Source organism: Cimex lectularius, unplaced genomic scaffold (genome assembly GCF_000648675.2).
Source record: "Cimex lectularius strain Harlan isolate CLEC.00 unplaced genomic scaffold, Clec_2.1 scaffold78, whole genome shotgun sequence".
Taxonomy (NCBI): domain Eukaryota; kingdom Metazoa; phylum Arthropoda; class Insecta; order Hemiptera; family Cimicidae; genus Cimex; species Cimex lectularius.
Genome location: NW_019392658.1, coordinates 1,222,871 through 1,243,378, shown reverse-complemented (window position 1 = coordinate 1,243,378; position 20,508 = coordinate 1,222,871). Strand labels below are relative to the sequence as shown.

Genomic DNA, 20,508 nt, shown 5'->3' with positions numbered 1-20,508 from the left:
TAAGTAATTTGGTCATTTAGACCACTAAACATAAATGGGTTATTACAACTGTTCGAAAGCGTAATTCTTTTTACTCTTAGACTCTCAAGAACGTTAAAAAAACTAGGTATCCCCCATTTTTTGATATACATGAAATTAGCCACGTGTCAGACCAACTCTTCTATGCCCCAGACATCCCAACTACACCCTCTCCTCTACTTGCATCCTTTGCGACACAGCCGCGCTCTTCTTCTGATCCTTATCCTGAAATTGCCTCAGAGTAGCTCCAGCACACGTACAAGGAATAGCCGAATGGAACAAACTTTGGAAGATAAAAATTAACGAAAACAAATGCATTTATGTTACATTTACCCTCCGAAGCAAAACCCTCACAGAAGATTCCTCAACAACATTCCTATCCCTAAAACCTACTGCGTACGCTACCTTGTATCTTGACTCACGTCTAACCTGGAACTGGCAACTACAAATAAAAATACAGGAACTGAACAGACGCTTCGGTATTCGAATATGTCAACAAAAAAAACTGACACTACAGAACACTACTCAAACCGATTTGAACATATCGAGTGGAACTATGGTGCACTGCCAAAACCAACGAATTCACGCCTTCCAATCCAGTGTCGTAAGGATCATAGTCCCTACTATGTCTCCAATACCACTCTCCACAATGACCTGAAAATATCCTTTGTCAATAAATTGTCCATGTTCCGCGATAAACTCTCCACACCACAACCCACTAGCCCAATCCTTGTCCAACATAATCCATCCCTAGTTGTCCTCTTCCCATTTTATTGTATTTCCCTAGGCGTTAGTTTGACCTTTCCGAAGAGGCTGTAATGTTTCCTTGTATGTTCTTTGCAGTTACGTAGGATATGGATGTTTGTGTTGTTTCTTTATGACAGAGTCGGTTTCTGAGTCCGTTTTTACCTTTTTTGAGATGGTAATTGAATGGCCAATGGCCAGTGTAATGTTTTATTGTTTTCCTCTGATTCTTGTCTACTGCGAGGTAGGTAGATTTTTGTTTTTCTGGTTGAGATGGTGAGGAACTTTTTTATTGTTTTGCATCTGGTGAGTTCGTCCAGTATGTAGTCCATTTGTTCATTTCCTCTTTCAGCATAGTTGAAGGTTGGTCCTGCTTTTGCTAATTTGTCAGCTTGTTCGATGCCTTTCCGAGGACCTGGATATATGTCAGGCATTCCCCGACCAGCTTTGAATAGTTTTGTATGGATTGAAAAATTGATCCTGTGGGCTTAAGGTTTCGGCTACCATGAAGCCTCTTTAATAGGCTTTAGGTTTTATTTCATTTTGTGTCCTAAGAGTATGTTCGCATTTGCTTGGATATATGCAACGGTGGCAATGTATGATACAAACAAATTCTCATGGAAACGAGCTGATTGGAGGGGATTGACAGACAGGCGTGTATTCTCGTACGCGCCACGATATAATCCATGCCGAATTTCTTTCAATACATTGGAGAATAAAAAACGCCCTTGGTGGCTCGACATTTCCTTCTCCTCAACTTGCAAGTTCCACCGATTAAAAAAATTCATCTATTTTCGTCCTGTCTCCACTAGTAAGATATTGATTGATAGGTAGTGTCCTTTATTCACTGAAATTTAACAAACAACCTCGAAAAACCCGATTCTACAACACATTCCTAAACCAGCTTTGATTATTAAGGAAAACGGAGATAGACGTATGTGACGTACCAAATTTTAAAAATAAGGTGGCAACAGTCATATGGCTAATTGAAAACCATTATGGGCCGATATTAGCATGCCCCCTCCCCCTCGCGAAACAAACGAGAGAATGAGAGAAGGTATGAGCGAGAGAGAGAAAGTGAATGAGCGGGTGAGTGAATGAGAGAAAGGATGAGCGAGAGAGAGAGAGAGAGAGTATGTAAGTAAGTGGAAGAGAGTGAGAAAGATTGAGTGAGTTGGGTGGGAGAGGGAGTGTAAGTGGGTGAGTGATTGAGAGAAACTGTGAGTGAGAGTGTTGAGTTGGAGAGAGAGTGCAATTGGGTGAGTAAGTGAGAGAAAGAATGAGAGAGAAAGAGAAAGAGAGTAAGTAAGTGGAAGAGAGATAAAGAGAGTTGAGTGGTGTGAATGATTGAGAAAAAATGTGAGCGAGAGAGAGTTGAGTTGAAGAGAGAGTGCAAGTGGGTGAGTGAGAGAGAGAAAGAACGAGCGAGAGAGAGTAAGTGAATGAGGGAGTGTAAGAGGGTGATTGAGAGACTGGGAGAGAAAGAGAGAAAGTGAATGAGCGGGTGAGTAAGTGAGAGAAACGATGAGCGAGAGAGTGTGAGTAAGTAAGTGGAAGAGAGTGAAAGAGAGAGTGAGTGAGAAAGAGGTAGAGTTAAGTGGAAGAGAGAGTGTAAGTGGTGTAAGTGGGTGAGTGAGCAGGAGAGAGAGAGAGAGAGAGAGAGAGAGAGAGAGAGAGAGAAAAAGAAAGAGAGAGAGAGAGAGAGAGAGAAAGAGTGAGCAAAAGAGAGTGAGTAAGTAAGTGAGAGTGGATTGAGTGGGAGAGAGATTGTAAGTGAATTAGTGACTGATAGAGGGAGGGGGAGAGAGACACCGTGATAGAGAGAAGAGTAAGTGAATGAGTGGGTGAGTGAGAGATTGAGTGAAAGCGTGGTATAGCCTTTTTTTAACATATCAATTTTTTAATAATCTCATAATCCGAATTTTTCATTAATCCGGACACTCCCCTGCAGTAATTAGTTCGGATTACCGAAAGAGCACTGTAATATCAAAGAGTAGGGTAATAGAACGAGCAGTTTGGACACTGCTGGGCGGTCTAGCATTTGGAATTTTATTTGAGATTAATTCCCTTATTTATTAGCCTAACAGTCATCGACACTCAACGGCTAGTTGGACGTTGAACCTTCCTGTATGGCGCTGTACTTTACTTACCTATTTTTTTTAGACATTTAGGACATTGAATCCTATTTACACCATTACCGTTAAATTACGCGAAAGGAAAACCTTAAGGGATTATCCCGACAGTGATGGGTGAAAGTGAGCTGACAGAGGTGGAAACGTTTCTGGAACTGGTTGATATTGAAATGGATTAAGATTGGGGCGAACAATTGTAAGTGCCGGTGTGGGTGTCTCCACTAATCAGGATGTCTCTCTCTTGGCATTCTCGTCTTGGTTAAATACCTCATATCCATTTCCTTATTTTCTTCTTCCAACACCCAGTCGAAAAGGCGCCGTTTGATTGGAACATCCTCCGTTAATGGACGGAGGCATGCGGATTAGCGGTGTCCCGGTTTCTGGTTAACAGCTGTATTAAACAAGAACCTAGAAAAAAAAAAAAAACTCTTTGCGTTACTTTTGTTTGGTATTTCGGCCGATACGAAAATACTATGGGATATTTCATTAACGGCGTCTTTGCCGTGTAAAATTATCGCAGCACCGGTCGTATTTTTGCTTAAGGTTGTTATCACTTTTGGCCAACCGGAAAAATCTTATTTTCCCCGCCAAATTACATTTTTTAAATTTCATTTTAAAGACGTGGGACGGGGGCGTCGGTCGCGTTGACACGGCGCCCATGACTGTAAGGTAAAGGTCCCGGGTTCGACCCCCAGAGGCCCTGCATTCAAACCCGACATGCTTATAATTTTTTTTCTTACTCCAAAAAATTCCCGGCACCCCGAGGGTAATAAATAGTCTCGAGATAAATTTTCACGCCGGCTCGTTTACACCCATTTTACTGGATAAGGGGGAGTCGGTGGCCGCAACAGTTTACGCGTTGACACGGCGCTCATCACTGCATGGTAAAGGTCCTGGGTTCGAATCCACGGCCCTGCATTCGAACCCGACATACTTACAAATGGGCTTTTTTTCAAAAACACCGGCACTCTGAGGGTTGATATGACCTCTGCAGTTGCGAAAAACCTCTGGATAATAAGGACTAAAATTTGGAGCTCCACTTGTAAAGTTGGGTGGAAAGGGTAACAATAACTTATTAATTATATTGGTGGGGGGCTCAGGCCTGGAAATTGCAACCGTTTCAAAATAAAAAGCTATTTCCTTATCTCCTCATGTGTCATATATTCGAGGGATGTGCACAAAATCTCCCCTTTTATTCCCAGTTAATATTCTGCAGTGTAGTATCTTCATATTAATTTTTCTTACTTACTCTTCAAACGGGTCCTGAATCACAAACCGTCTCCTATGCTTAAATTTCTCGATCGTATAACTACACATCGTGTTTTTAAGTGCAGTTATGCAGAAGGCAAACCCGAAGGTGTCATTGTAAATATTCCATGTGGTATTGTAAATTTATAAAATGTGAGTCGTTCCTGGGCAATCGCGACGGAGATGTTTATTGTTGTGCTGACCAAGCGTGCCTTATTGTTCAACCCCTAGGATTAGCTAATGCCCAGATTCACTCTGAAAAGCTCAACAAACTGGGGGAGGAAAACAGGCAATCGGGTTACTAGGAATCATAACAGTGTCTCCTAAGCTTGATGGGTTCCCCACCTCCACCCTGACTGATTGGCTTAAATAAGGTCCCATAATAACTAGGAGGCAGTCAAGAGTCGTAGAGAAGTGGCAGTCGGAGTTGTCCGTCGGAGTAGAGATGTCGAGGTTGGGGCAGCCGTTACGGACAGTAGGAGTCGGGCCAGGAGTCAGGGAGTAGGCCAGAGGTTGACCAGGAATCTGCCAGGAGTAATTAGTAGGAGTTGGTCAAGAATCTGCCAGGCCAGGAGCTAGTAGGAGTTGATGGGGAGTCAGCCAGGAGTCGACGAGGAGCTGGACAGGGGATAAGTGATGGAACATGTCGGGGATTGTTTAATGTATTCAGCCTTATTTAAACCATATTTACATAAAGGGTCTTGAATGTTGTACCCGAATTGTTGTGCTTTTGCTTTCCCTACAGAGTTATTGGAAAGTGGTGGGTGCTTACCTGTCAGTCCGGGCAACATGACACACCTTAGCCAAAGGCTTGACGGACCTAGAGTGGAGTAGCTCACTTCTCACTTGAAGCACCCTCTTGCTCACTCGAGCTGCTCTATACCACATAGATCTTAACTATGTACCTCTTCGTCGGCCGCAATTTCTTTCAAGATTTTTGAATCACCAGTCTTTTAAGAAAGCTGTATTGTTTCATTGTCATTCCTTCGTGTTCACTCAGATTTCGTATGATGCACAGTGCAGTAGCTTCATTAGAGTGTTCGTTTATTTTGCTCTTTAATTTTTCCCAATTGCATCTACTTACCCTCTCATATTAAAATAAACAAAGAAATGCCTCAATCTATCTGGTATCAGTACTGAAGCAGCATCACTCATCATTTTGAACATTGAATTTTCCGATTCACACAATCTCCCTGCTTTTTGAGATTTTATGATTAAAAAACTCCTATAACTTCCACGAATTGTAATCTTTTTAGCGATATTTTTTTATTTGATTGGTATTAAATAACTGTTTACTACTAGATAAAAAATAGATGCAGTCCTCTTGGAAATTCCAGGCATTTTTGTATAAGGCGTCGGCTTCTTTGAGGTGAAAAGAGCATTACATTCCACACATCAAATATTTTTCACATAGTCTAATTTCCCAACAATTTAGCTTTCCTTTTCCTATTTATATAATCCTGAAAGGATAATCTGGCCGAACCATTACCAACACATTTTTTCCCTTCGTCGGCTCTTTTCACCTCAAAGAAGCCGACGCCTTATACAAAAATGTCTTTTCTATACCGACTTCCTTCCCCACCCCTTCAAAATCCAACGTATATAAACATAAAACAGCAATATCTCACTGGCACTCTCAACACGACACGCAAGAATGGCACAATTACACAGAAGACAAACACTTTGAGTGAGTAGAAATACTTTGATTGAATATAAAAAATATATTTTGCATTGTATAAATTCACTTTTCCACATCCTAAATGTATTTGTTAAATGTAAACAATGTTTGTAAATCCCAGGCCCTGAAGATGATCTCAATAAAGATCGAAACGTTGGCACGATAAAGAAAATGTTTTTCTGAAACCTACATCACACCAGACCGCATCTCACGATTTCTAAATAAATATCGATTAACGGTCACTAATCACCACACATTGTTTTATATGGAGGAAGGGGAGTGTGATAGAAAATACAGATGCAATGGTGGAAATCGAACCCACAACCACTGGGGGCTATCCTCTCAGTTACCATCCCCACCCACAATTTAAGAACGTTTTAAAAAAATTTGATGGCCTTATGGTTTTCATACTAGCCAGGAAACGGTATTTGTGCTGGTTGATTTATATGGAGGAAGGGGAGCTTGTTAGAAAATGCAGGATAGTGGGAATCGAACCCATGCCTGCACAGAGCCTACAAGCCAAGATTCTAACACACTAACCTATAAAACAAAAAATATTTTCGTTAGTTTTTCAAACATTTATTGATTTTTCTTTTCAATGAAGACAGACTTTTATCTTATTTAAGAAACTTTTTTGATGTCTTATGATATATTTAGTACAAGTTGCAATATAAAACAGCTCATAAAAGCATAAATTATGGGTAGGGACTTCAAAGATGTTTAAATTATATTATTTGTACCCTGTACATATAGTATAAATTACAAAACTTCTTTTTTCACACTGTCACAGCTCTAACACTAATTCTAGAGCTGCACCCGGAGGACATACCAAGAGAAACAAGCCGATGCTGGTGCTCACTGTAAGAGATTAAGAGACAAGGCTTTGAGGCCATTGTCCATTAAGGTGACATGGACGGAATGGATCAATTCTTGACAAAAGGAATGTTAAGGTCATTGTGGATAGTGAGGTTAGCGATGTAGTAAGGAGCTTTGACAATTTGTCTGAGGACTTTTGATTGGAAGGATTGGATGTGCTAGATGTTAGATGGTTTGTCGGAACCCCACAATTCAACTCGTATGTCCAAAATGGTCGCAGTAAACTTTTGTATAAGTTGGTTTAGCGTTGACGGTCAAGACAAATTTTGGTCCAAAAATTGACTTGGTAGTTGTCCAAATCTTATGTTGTTTTGTGTGGAGATTCTATGTCAGGCTGCTGTCTACGTATACTCCTACATATTTGACTTGGATGGAAGTCAGTATCTCTTTATTGTTGATGTTCAGTGGAAGGCAAGACTTTGTGAATGAAACGTGCACAGAATACATTTATCTTCATTCAGTCTTGTCCTCCACTTTTTACACAAATCTTTGATGAGCTCAAGGTGTTCTTGAATGTAGGAGGTAGCTTGGTTAGGATAGTTTAATGCTGATGGTCAAGATGGATTTCGGTCCTAGAAGTCTTCCTAGCCATCTAAATCTTCTGGTAATCTGTTGTCTTGTAGGTCTTGTGTGAGGATTCTACGTCAGTCTGTCTAGGTATAGGTGATAGTGTCGATATCTCTTTGTTGATGTGTGGGGGCAAGACTGTTTTTGCACTGTGAACATAAACTGTGTTCGTTCTTTTCTTCATTCAGCCTCGTCCTCCACTGCACCAGTCTTGGAAAAGTTCAAGGTGTTCTTGGATGTTGAAGGTAGCTTGGATAGGATTTCAGTTATAAGTCAAAATTGTGGTAGGCGTAGGTGGTGGTGATGGTAGGACAGCAGTATAAGATAATATGGAGTGGGTAGAAAGCGTTTAAGTTTATAAAGCAAGCTCGAGCATAATTTTTTTTTTTTTTTAAGTGTACATTTTTCTTCATTCAGTTTTGTCCTCCTCTTTTTGCACCAGTCTTCGATAAGTTCAACGTGTCCCTGGTTGTTGGAGGTAGTTGAATATGATTTTCGATTTAGAGGTCAAAATTACAGTATGCGGTGATGATGGTATTGGGGTGTATAGGTAGGTAAGCAGTAAATGATATACATGACGGGACCAAGAATGCTCCCTTGTGGGATGCCAGCTTGTTTCACTATTTGTAAATGATGGTTTTTTTGCAGATTTGTTGTTTACAACGATCTGGATTTCAAACAAAAAACACTTATCATCAGGTTGAAGGAATTATGAACACATTTTTCGACATGAATTGTAAGAGAAATTTAAAAAAAAAGTAAAGAAATTGTAAGAGAATTGTAATTGAAATTGTGCCTTTTCGAGTGCCAGACAATATCAAAAACCTGTGCTACATCAAGGAAGCACCCAAGCAGTACTCTTTATTCTCTACAGCAGAGAAGATTTTCAACAACTCTGAAAGTTGAATCGTGGAATAATGAGGATGGAAGCCAAATTAGTGATAAGAAATGATTTTATGAGTATTTAGAATATCTATTAAGTGCTTTAAATGGTTGGAGTCTTTTAAGAATTTAAAACATAGCTGAGAAAGAATCCATTAAAAAGCCATGCTAAAATCATAAAATCAACGAAAAAGCAGCAATAAAAAAAAAGCCCAAAAACAAGATTGCATTAATTGGAAACATTACTGTTGTTTTTATGTCTTTACATTGGGTACAGAAATAGCACTGACTGAATTTAACTAATTTCACCGATGGTTTCATACTGGCTACGTTTTTCTTCTTCCATTTTTTAATCCAATATCCTGGCTTCCTCAGTTTTACCTATACCCTTTTGGCTTAGGATGTTCTTAATCGGAGGGTTCCTGGGGAAAAAATATCCTGGACTTCATTTTCAAAAGCATTATTTTCATCATAATCCATCAGCATTTTCTTTGTGAAGTAATTTCACAAGAATTTATTCATCATCCTGTTCTTGTCTCATGTCCTATCGTTCGTTATTTGTGATGCGCAGAAGTCCAGCTGGAACTACGTCACTCTTTGTCACTTTTGAAGCACTCTGTAATTTGTGTACATACATTTTTGATAGGTGATCTCACCAAATCTCTAAAAGACCAAAAACAGTTGTGAATTGAATTAAAACTCTTTATTTATTTTACAGAGGCTCTTGGTACAGAAGCGGGTTCATCGTGGAGTTCAGAAGGACACAGCTCGCCCCCTTCATCATGTGCAACACCCAACTCTGCGTCCGATCTTCCTGATTCCGAACTTACTTTCACTGTCGGTGTTACAGATGCGACACCTTACGCATGTCAGTTCTGTGACAAAGCTTTTCCTCGACTCAGCTATCTTAAGAAACATGAGCAGGTAAAATAGTAGGAACTTTTTGGAAATCTGTAGTTATAGTTTATTTTAACTTGAACTATTCTTTACTTATGAGAAGAATTGGAAATTTTCCAATTTGTCTGAATATCGTGAGTGTTGTGTTACTTTATTCATTTTTGTTTTAGTGAAAATCAAATAGAGGTGAATTACGTTTATTGGATATTAATATTTTTTCTTATTTATAAATTGAACCTAGGTTAATATTTTATACATTTATGACCTGTATGTTGCAGACCCACAGTGAACACTTGCCATTTGTCTGTGAATTTTGCAAAAGACGTTTTAAACACAAAAGAAGTAAAGACCGTCATTTAAAACTTCATACAGGTGATAAAAGATACAAATGTGCTCAATGCGAAGCTGCTTTTGCGAGAAGGTTAGTTGCCTTTATTTATTGTGAATTTTTACTTAAATCTGAAATTTTCACACGTGATTATTACTTTAATATGTTCAGTGTGGTCTGGTATTTCCATCTAGGGGCGAAAATTTTCTATTCCTAGACATGTTCCTATGCCATGACTTGCATTCCAGGATCATCAGAACTGTGAGTCAGTTGGTCAGCCAAGATCAGTCCATGGCAATGTTGGGACTGAGTCGGTCTTCAAAGCAATTTGAAAACCAATCTATTAAAAAATTATGTCAATTTGTACACCTCTTTAAGATTGTTTTGCTCTATGACTTTAAAATAGGTCGAAAGGTTGACAGTAACAATTGAATTTATTTTATTTTCAACAAGACCATACCGAGATCCATATTATTCGTGAGTAAAAAAGTGGTAAATGCATCTAACAGTGTATGGAGGTCATCCATCCAATGGGTTCGACCAAATTCAGGTCACCAACTCTGCACTGATCTATGCATATTAACCATGGTGACGAATTCTTGTATGTGTGTTCATATTTGGGGGGGGGGGTATTGTGAAAAAAGGGCCAGAGGCGACGGTGGGAATCGAACCCACGACCGTGGTGTCTATGAGCCGAGAGTCTCTCACGCTAACCACTCGGCTACCGTGGTCCCCACTGAACATGTTGAAGGAAGTAATTTTAATACACAAATGTTGAATGCTATAATCGTTTTGTAATTTTCTTTTAGCGACCATTTGAAAATTCATATGAAAACCCATGACAATCAAAAGCCTTTCCAATGTACTATTTGCAATAGAGGTTACAATACAGCAGCTGCTCTCACCTCACACATGCAGAACCATAAAAAGATATCGGACTTAGAGACTCAGTCATCTGGAAGTAGTTACAGGTGCCTCGAATGCGCTCAGATTTTTTCCAAACCCGATGACTTGACGGTACGTCAAAACTCGTATTTCTTGTGTACAGGAGATTATTTCTTTTCTTTGTTTCAGGCACATATTATGAACGAGCATCGACGTGGTTCATCGCCGCCTAAGAAGCATAAATCACCTCGGCCTCGATTAGCATGCATTTATTGCACCAAGGATTCTTTTCATTCAATGGAAGCGCTTCAGATTCATGTGCAAGCCATGCATGGTATGATTTTTTAACACTTTGACTGCATAAGACGCAACATGTGTGTCATGCTATGTCACTTAATTGGTCTGCCTTCTTCTCTGCTGGGTCTGTGTCCAATTAAATCTCGCTGTTTAAAGAATAACTATTTTAAATAGTTAGACATCATTTTTCTTGAGTTCTGTGGGGTGGTCAAGAAACCTTCTTCTGAAGATGGCAAAATGCTGAAATGTATCTGACAGATAAACCCAGTGAGGATTGGCAAATCAAACTGCAATTTTATCTCCCCACAGACTGCATGGAGAAATCACACATAATTTTTTTCCCTTAGGTTCTATATTAAACGGGTCGCAGCCATTTATCTTCTCACATGCCCAGTTAAATAATAGTAATTGTTCGACTACTTCGTCGGCCAATTCGAGAAACATGACCTGCCATTTGTGTACAATGACATTCCCGACAGTTCAAGCTTTGCACATTCACGCTACGTCTGCTCATGGATTGGGACAGAGCTGCGAAAATGATTTCCAGTGTTCAAGATGTGGAATCACATTGCCATCTTACGCTTGGCTTGTGGAACATTTTAACATTTCTCACCGATCCATCACATCGACCCTTTCTTCCTCTGCTGCCGAACAGTCAAAACCGACGGATTTGAGTGTGAATCGGAAGGAGCAGCAAGAAAAACTGCCCTCGGCAAAAAAGTTCAAGAGTTCTTCCAATTCATTAACTCCACCCAATATCACCAACGCCAGTCAGGTAAAATATCAAGATTATACTCAAGTCCTTATTGTAATAAAATTGAATTTTATTTTTAGGGAGCTCTTTACGACCATCCTGGCGTTTTACTTTGCAATCAATGCAATGCTGCACTTCCAGACTTTGAATCATTTCGAAGTCATTTAAAATCTCACTTGGAACAGTCAGTATTTTTAAAAATGCCTCAGTTGAGACACACCCAAACATCCGTCTGCCCTTATTGTGGAGTACACATAGTTTCATCTCAAGAAATGATTCAGCACATGGAAATCCATTTCAAGTCTTTAACTGAAGATTTTGAATGTCAAATTTGCTTTCAAGCTTTTAAATTATCTGAGGAGTTGCAGAAACATCTTCTTGAAACCCACACTCAACACCTCTACAGGTGCTCATTGTGCAAAGACATGTTTGAATCCAAAGTAGCTATACAGGTATTTAACATTGACAGAATATAACTATTATAATAGATATGACTGAATATATATCAAAAATTGTTTACAAATGTTTTCATCTATTATTTTTTAGGTTCATTATGCAATGAAGCATTGCAATGAAAAGAAGAAAATTAGGTGTTCGGTCTGCTTGAGTTTAGGTCCGTTTCAATCCGAGACAGAGTTCAGTCATCATGTCAAGTCAATTCATTGTTCCTCTATTTCAACAGCCTCATCGCCGAGTGTATCTGTAAGTCATTTTACTATTGCATGGAAAAACTTAATTAGTACTAGCAGAAGTAATTTACTTTTATAGCAAGATATTCTGGTCATATACAGCCATATAACACGTATATCAAGAAAATTGCATTTTATTAAAATCTCTAATCAAATTGCACTTTCCACTCTCTTATGAAGGGTATGGGGGAAAACCGACTGTTTCAGCTTTTTTTAGAAATGTCCTTTTCTTACGGCCCAAAATGGCTGACAAAAATAAGCATTGTCCAAGCAGAAACACAAAGTTAGTTTCTGGTGGCTGCTGCTACCCGTTCTCGGTATCCATCCAACAGATTTCCTGAGAGACTTTTACCTTACACCAACTGTGGGAAGTTGTCCTTCTTATTGTAGCCCCCTGTCCAACACTTTTATTAAAAAACAATCGAGCAAAATCCAACTCACCTAACTTAACTTAACCTAACCCAATCCAGCCCTAAGTCAAACCCTACCTAACCTAATGCTAAGTGGAACCTTATATATCCAGCCATAAAACATCCAAATTAAACACAATCAAGAAATATGTTTGGTTTATTAATATTGTTAATTTTAGCCGCCAAGAGTGTTAAGGTGTGTCTTTTGCAATGCAACATTCGCCACGGATGTTGATTTCCAATTCCATTTGGCAATACACACTAAACAGTTCCAATGTAATATCTGCAATGAATCTTTTCATGTTGAGTACTTGTTGGAAAAACATGTGCAAACAAATCATTCAAGCACAAAGGTTTGCTTTATTTTTATTATTGTTAATTTTAGAACCAGTTAATGTTTTATTTCTAAATGTCAGGGGTCAACAGTAAAATGCGAAGAGGCAGACGAGAAACCTAACGATTTAACATATGAGCCTAATACGACCAACGACTTCCCGTCTAATTCCATGAAAGTATCGACAGACAATATTGGGAATGGAACAGTCGGAAATATCACCAGCAATAACGTGAACAGTACAAATGAAAGTCCTTTAAAAAGGCAAGACTACATGATGAATAACAATGTTTTCAATGGTGTCTGTGATATATGTGAATGTGGGAATTTCACATCAGAATGTGATCTCCAAGCCCACAGAAAATTACTGCATAATGTGAAAACATCATTGAACAAAGTATGTTTGTAATTTTTTTTTAGTAACCATTCAATTTTTTTTCATAAAAACTCAATTCTTTTAATATATCATTTGTATTTTCAATTTTGTTTTGATAGATATATGTAGATGACATTGTTTATGAACACGGGGTTTTTCTGAATGTTTTGTTTATGTGTATCCATTTGTGTTCCTGTGTTTTAACTGTGAAATTTCTCTGTGTGGTCTGCGAACGATAAACCTGTAATTTCATGCTGAACTGGCACTGGGTCACTTATTGGATTTGCTACTCTGATAGGTTTGTGAATTACAAAAACTCGTTTCAGCATTGCACCATCTTCGGTGAGGAACTGTCCATCACTTTGTCCAAGTAGGGTTTATATGTTATTGCGTTCGTCAGTTGTCACTAGGGGTGATTGTGGTTAAGAGGTGGTATCAGTTCTTTCAACAAATAACACTTAAATATTGAAAAATTATCCGATCCGAGAAGAAAACATTGAAACCAACACAACAAAAACTAACAACACAAATAATAACTGATAACGGAAATAATTGATGGACACATAATAGCGACAACTGACATATAAACTCTTCTTTGGACAAAGTGACAGACAGTTCCTCACTGAAGATGGCCCAACGTTGGAACATATTTGAGCAGTTCAACAATCCCGATCACAATGAGTGCAATGAGTGACACAATAAATGACCCTCATGTTCTGCATGAGTTCACCGACATGCAGTCAACACCCATCACATCAAACCTGTAATTTGGTCGTTACCAATCATAGTTTGTCAAGTTTACATTTCACCATCGGTACGACCAAATTACAGGTTATTCAGTATGTTTGCCATTTGGTTTTTATGATATTTTTATCCATGGTTCGTCACACATGGTGTAACTTTCTATGGATATGTTATTAGAGGTTAGAATAGATATTTTTTAGTTCTATTTATATGTAATTTTAATACTGATAATTACTATTGCCTCTTATAGTAGATCTAAAATATGATAGAAAATTCTCGTTATCTGCGGTGATATGCATACATACATATCCTCAGTGTATGAGAGTCTACTGTACATTACATGAAAATAATGGGAACTTAACAATTCAAACTTAGATTTTTGAGGGCATTAAATTTCTGATTTTAATTTTTTATATGTTTTTATCTATTGGAAATGTCTAATTGTTGTCCAGTTGTTTGACGTGAAATAAAGCTGGAATTAATTAGTTCAAAGTTTGTCACTATTTTTTTCTGGCAAATGCTACTTCGTTTTTCTAATCATTAACAGTAGACCATTTCAGTTCTTTATTATTTTTAATACAAATAAGTTCTATAATTTTTCTATATTTATATTTTAAGGAAAAATTGAAACTACATAAATTTCAGATACCTAACATAAATTCATCCAGCACCATATTTAAGGGCACTTGTGATATTTGTGAGTTGAAAAACTTTTCTTCCGAAGCGGAACTACTGTCTCATAGGCAAATGATGCACCACTTAAAACCAAATAGTAATTCCAAGGTGTGTTACAGTTTTGATTAATCTATACACCAATTCTTTATTCAATTTGTCTTTGTGTGTGTAACATTTTTTTAAAAATACAGTTGAGCCTGCACTGCGCATACTGCAAAGAAACGTGCAAAAGCAGGACAGATTTGGAAAACCACATGAAGGCCCACTGTCAATCCGCAATGAGTTCGAATAAGTACAAATGCAACATTTGTGATGAAATGTGCCACTCTGCGAGCGTTCTGGCTGAGCACAAACTCACTCATTGTAAGGTGCGTAATTTCATCCTATAAAAATATCGTTTTTCTTTTGCCAAACTATTCTCTTGGAAAATTGTATAACGGATGTTTTAGGTTGTTTTTGGATCCGTTTGTACTCATTGCAAAGCGCAGATTCATAACGAAGAAAGTTTCATTAAACATGTAATGCAGCATACAAATAATGCTGGCAACACAATGAGTAAAGGTCAACAACAATTGGTTCTTCCAGTCGCTTGCGTCATTTGCAGGCAGACTTTAGGTAGCGAAATGGAAACCCGACTTCATGCCAAGTTCCACCTGCAAGTTGAATTGATCCCATGCTCCATGTGCCTTCAGGGTTGTGATAAAAAAGAACTTAAAGACAGAATATGCACAACATGTCAAAAATTAAATAAAACATCCACTAAATGTTCCAAATGCAATATTAAATTTGAGACCCATGGAGCTATGGAGCTCCATATGCTTATGGTTCATGACCAGAGCGACAATTGCAAGAAGTGCAATGTAAGCACGTAACTTTCAAAATCGAGATTGTACAATTCCATATAATTTTATTTGAAATTTCAGGAAAAATATGAATCTCAAAAAGAGTATGAACTTCATATGGAAACTCATTTTTCAAATGAAAACAACAATTCTGGAACCAAGTGCAACTTGTGTATGCTCGTCTTCCCCGGCTCAATACAACTCCAGCTGCATTTAATCGAACATACATTCATGGGCTGTTCAAACTACACTTGTTATATTTGTAGTTCAGTATTCACAACGGCAGTCGGCCTTCAATCTCATATTTTAGAGCATGGACTTTCAGCAAGGCCGTACGATTGCCCAAAATGCATGAAAAAATTTTTCTTCAGGGCTGAACTGGACAATCATTCTGCACTTCATGCTCAGACTTTTGTAAGTGTCTTATCATGTTTTTAAGCTCAAATTATAATATATTTGCTATCGCTTATGGTGAGTGCCGGGGGGAAAACAAAACATGGAGTTGATAGGTAGACTTGTCAGGTGAAAAAATAACAATGACTGTGGAAAAGAGAAAATCGAATAGAAGATGCAGGAAATCGCTGGATGATGAGTCCTTCAGGAAGGACGATTAGAGGCGATGTGTCCGGTGACTAAAAAATTGAAGTGTAAATTCCTGTTGGTTCATGCTTGGCAGGCTTTTGAGCCATCCAATAAGTTAATTAGGTTTTATTTTTGGTTAATCTTATTTTTGAAAGCAAGCAGGTTTTTTCGACATACAAAAAATGATGTTTTAGGGCAAAAATAAAAATCAGGTCTGCGGAGGCTTGGCAGTGAAAAAAGTTTATGTATAAAAATCCTCTGAACTGTTTCGATAGTGACATATTGTTGAAACCACCCCCTATACTTGACACCCATAACAAAGGATGGAACGACCCACAGCATTAGACAACAAATTTTGATTCAATGGGGATGACATCCTGGTTAATAAGTGTCCCCCAGGTATTATTAAGGTCTAATCTTGCTGTAAACGCCTTTTGCCTGAAATTTTTAAACATCGCAAGTCGGATCGTAAATACAACACCTAAATATTTATATTCATCGACCACTTTGATCCATTCCCCTTGGATGAAGCACTTTTCAGAACTCTTTTATCCGCCACTCTCTCTGGATACTAATATTTTTGACTTTTTAAAGTTTACTGTCAGGTTCCATTGTTGAATAAGCTTCCCGCAATTGAATATTTCTTTTCAGGGTATAAACACACTCCATAAGGATTTTGATATTGTCCGCGTAAAGTAAAAATTTTATGATGGTGTCTTTTTATATCATATTCCAATAGGGAAGGTTGTCTAAGAATAAAGAAAACAATAAAGGACTAAGTGGGCAGCCCTGTATAACACCACACTCCACTTTAAAAACTTCAAACCATCCAACCTAACCTTTCACCTTTGATAATCAAAAAGTGATTGGGATTTAGATGAAGAGTTCATGTCGATAGGGTCTGTCACTTACTTGAAATCCATATACAAGACTAAAAAAAGCAGTAACTGACTACGACATTACAAACACTCACGACTGCTAGACAAATGTTCAAAACTGATGCTTCACAACAAACAACTGATATACGAGACAATCATTAAATATATTTGGATATTCGACATTGATTGGTGGGGTTCCAAACATTCCAGCTAATGCCGTGTCTAAATTTCTCAACCCATAATGCTCTGAAAAATAGTAAATGCTCCGAAAGATGTCATAAAATCCTGATACATTACATAATTTGAGGTGTTATTATCTACGCTGATGGTTGGTAAGTATCTCCCATGGATAACGAGAGTCTAATGTAATACTAGAGAAAATAAAAGGCTTTTTTGTTTTTCGAAAAACAAGGACTGAGGAAACTGTACTGACTAGATTTTGAATAGAGCTAGCCAACTAATTCGCGCACACTTTGTGACAGCTGTCTTAACATAGAAATAAAAACAAAATATTTCTTTATGTCAGGATGATCCAAATGGCTGACAAGTTTTATTTTTGGCCAGAGAAATTTGCTCCAATGAGCTCCAGAATAAATTATTAGCACACCAAAATGTTCTTTTTCTTTAATGCTAAATGTGTAATCATTTTGTCATTTCAGATTCCTAAAACATCTCAGTATGATAAAAGTTCAAGGCAGACAGAAACGCCGAAAAATGATGGGATGAAAGAGCACGATGTTGCGAAGCTGGCTTACAACGACACCAAGAAAAAGCTTCACTCCTTCGAATCTAATAACTTCGACCAAGATAAAACGCACAATGAAAACAGTAATTACACGAATAAATCTTCATCAAAGGAAGTGCATAAATGCGAAGGAGCCTCGATAAAATTGGAAGTTGACTCTGTGGAAAATTCAAATATTTGTTCGAGTCAGTATGAAACAATTAAAGGAGCTATGGTGAAAAGGGAAGATGAATGAACCTTGGTGGTGTGTTTTTAAATTATAGATAATTTACATAACAGGGAAGAGCGTAATTACTTTGCTGTTAATTGTTCTATAAAAATATTAAAAGTGATTCATAAAAACTGTGATTTTCTATTATACTTTATAATGTTAACTAATTAATAAGTGTTTATTTGCTATTTATCAATAAATTTATCAATCACACTGTTCTACTTTTTCTTCCTTTATTTTTGTGTTTAGTAATTATTTTTAACCCTTGGAAACAAGATTCTGTGATCTTTCGATTGTTTGTGGTAATTATCTTTTTCATTCCAAATTATTAACCAAGATAAATGGGCATTCTTTATAGAGGAAAATTTTGAATACAATCTCCAGTTTTATACTCTTTAAATGTATGCTTGGAATAATCAAATTTTCAATAACAAAACGTTCGTTTAAATGAATAAGTTGTCACAGGTAGAATTTAAATTTGGATTTGAATTGCTGGAGTACTTAGTGAGAGCTTGAAAGAAAGGACAAGGAAAGCTAAGTTTGACAATTAACACCACCAACAATTAAGAACCAAAAAAGCTGAGACAAGTATAGGAAAAGACACTATAAAAGCTAGCACAACTAAAGGATGAACACAAGGAGGGGTACTATCACCTCTCCTATGGATCCTAACAGTTGACGAATTGCTTGAAACTCTGAACCCCAGAGGGATTAAGTGTCAGGGTTATGAAGATGTAGTCCTGACTACGAGGGGAAAATTCAAAGAAACCCTGTCACAATCAAGAAGGGCTAAAAATCACAGCTGAATGGTGTAAACCACTGGTTTAGGGAGACCTATTCTCACATATGGTGCTGTAGTCTGGGCTGATAAACTAGAACAAAGAACAAAATGAAGAGAACACAGAAACTGAGAACGTGCACCACAGCTGGTATTGAGAAGATACAGGGATTAATCCCCCTCCACCACATGAAAATGAGGACAGTACAGTTATCACAGAGAAACCTCCAATAGGAATAAAACTAAAATGGAGAGAGAGATAGTAACAGTTTCATGAAAGACCATCCAACACTTATGGCCTCAAGAGATAACATGAACAGGATGTTTGAGTTTAATCAAAATTTCAATCTAAACTTAGGTACCAAAAAAGAATGGGGAAGAAAGAGAAACACCTTCTTTAAGAATGGCTACATCTCTGGTACACAAGAAGGTACGGGGGCAGGTTATTTGGTCCTGGAACCAAATACTCAGGACCCATGGGAAAATACACCAGTATGTTCCAGGCCAAAGTCTATGCAAATGAGAGATTCAATTCAATTTGAACAAAGGCTACAAAAACAATATAGCTATCATGTTAGATAACCAAGTAACCGTCCAAACACTTAGCTCAAACATGGCGCTGAATCACAAAATTAAACTAAACAGATTATGTATGCAAAGCCAAGTAGCCCACTGATAGGGTCCTAAGTCCTTTTGTGGCATAGGAATCCACAAACAATGAGCACCTTAGACAGAAGTATAAAACAAAAATGAGGGAACAGTGGAACTCACTAATGGACACAATCCACGAACTTTCTAAGAAACTTTGAAAGGAAAGAAATAAGAATGCATTAAAGGAAGCAGGAAATCACTAGCAGGATTCTTAACAGGACCCTGCAAACTAAAAGGGCATCTGAAGAAGATTGGCATAACCCAACACGGCAAGTGCAGATTCTGGAAAGAATCAGAGGAAATACCAACAACCTAGTAACAAACTGTGGTGCTACACATGCCCGCCGAAGGAAGTGTCTTGAGACATACAATGTGACTGTAGAAGATATTCAATCACTCAAACTGGGCCTACTAATCAAGTTCCTTGATAAACTAGGACTTACTGATGTGCCCTAAGCACAGAACAGCTCTTAAAGGGCACAGTGTAACATACACTACAATATATCTACTTCTACACCTTAGTGCAACAAGCAAAAGCACTAAATGGAATGTGGCACAAGGCCTTCCGCACCTCAACCTGAGTATATTTATTGTGGTCCTTTATTTTGTATAACTCACTGGCTATCAGTCAATCTCAATAGCCTTGCCAGGGGCTCCTCAGTGTAGGATTTTGCTACCTACATAAACCCTCACCGAAATGTAAAAGGTGTCCTGCAGTATCCTCTTCTTCCTGGCAGTATCTGCACAGTTTTTCTTCTGCCAGTACTCCTATCAGGTGCATGTGTCTTCTTAGGTGGCAGTGCCTTGACAGGAGTCCAACCAGAATCCTGGGTCTGTTGCGGTTACCTTACAGTAATTCCTTTGTAAGTCTTGCGGATGGCCCTTCAATGAATCTCTTTGTTTACATCATGCCGGGGTTTGTTTCACCAGGTTTTGCTCATTAAGAATCCATTTTTAGATGTATCCTTTTTTGTTGCCAGGTGCTGGAGTAGGGTTTGGGCATAGAGAGTTCATATCGGCTCCTTTTTTTTGGACAACATGTCCGTTTGGTCTCTGTCCCAAATGCTCAAGGACCCATGCTAGGGTGACAATCAATGGATGTCACTGACTTCTACCAAGTTCCGTACAATTCCATACGCACCTTGCATGAGGCTAAGGCCTTAAGAGCCACCTGAAAAACTTCCTTGGCTCCTTCAAACAATTTCTTCCCATTCGTCTTCCTATATATTTCTTCTTATAATCTGTTAACATTTAAATCTAAAATACATCTCCACAAACCAAATTCTG

The 20,508-nt window shown here is 38.1% G+C and overlaps 1 protein-coding gene across 2 annotated transcripts in view; it reads left to right on the top strand.

Annotated features, from left to right (window-relative positions):
* LOC106663273 (zinc finger protein 423 homolog) overlaps positions 1–17,919 on the top strand; it is a 150,466-nt gene extending 132,547 nt beyond the window's left edge. For both annotated transcript variants that reach the window (XM_024224808.1, XM_014387976.2), the window contains 14 exons: positions 8,864–9,069; positions 9,321–9,463; positions 10,180–10,387; positions 10,445–10,589; positions 10,900–11,327; positions 11,387–11,758; positions 11,853–12,008; positions 12,585–12,758; positions 12,822–13,136; positions 14,505–14,642; positions 14,726–14,902; positions 14,984–15,394; positions 15,458–15,790; positions 17,496–17,919. In XM_024224808.1, the coding sequence (XP_024080576.1) occupies positions 8,864–9,069; positions 9,321–9,463; positions 10,180–10,387; positions 10,445–10,589; positions 10,900–11,327; positions 11,387–11,758; positions 11,853–12,008; positions 12,585–12,758; positions 12,822–13,136; positions 14,505–14,642; positions 14,726–14,902; positions 14,984–15,394; positions 15,458–15,790; positions 17,496–17,816 (3,527 nt within the window). In that variant the 3' untranslated portion in view covers positions 17,817–17,919. The remainder of the gene's footprint in view (positions 1–8,863; positions 9,070–9,320; positions 9,464–10,179; positions 10,388–10,444; positions 10,590–10,899; positions 11,328–11,386; positions 11,759–11,852; positions 12,009–12,584; positions 12,759–12,821; positions 13,137–14,504; positions 14,643–14,725; positions 14,903–14,983; positions 15,395–15,457; positions 15,791–17,495) is intronic.
* Positions 17,920–20,508: the final 2,589 nt, after the last annotated feature.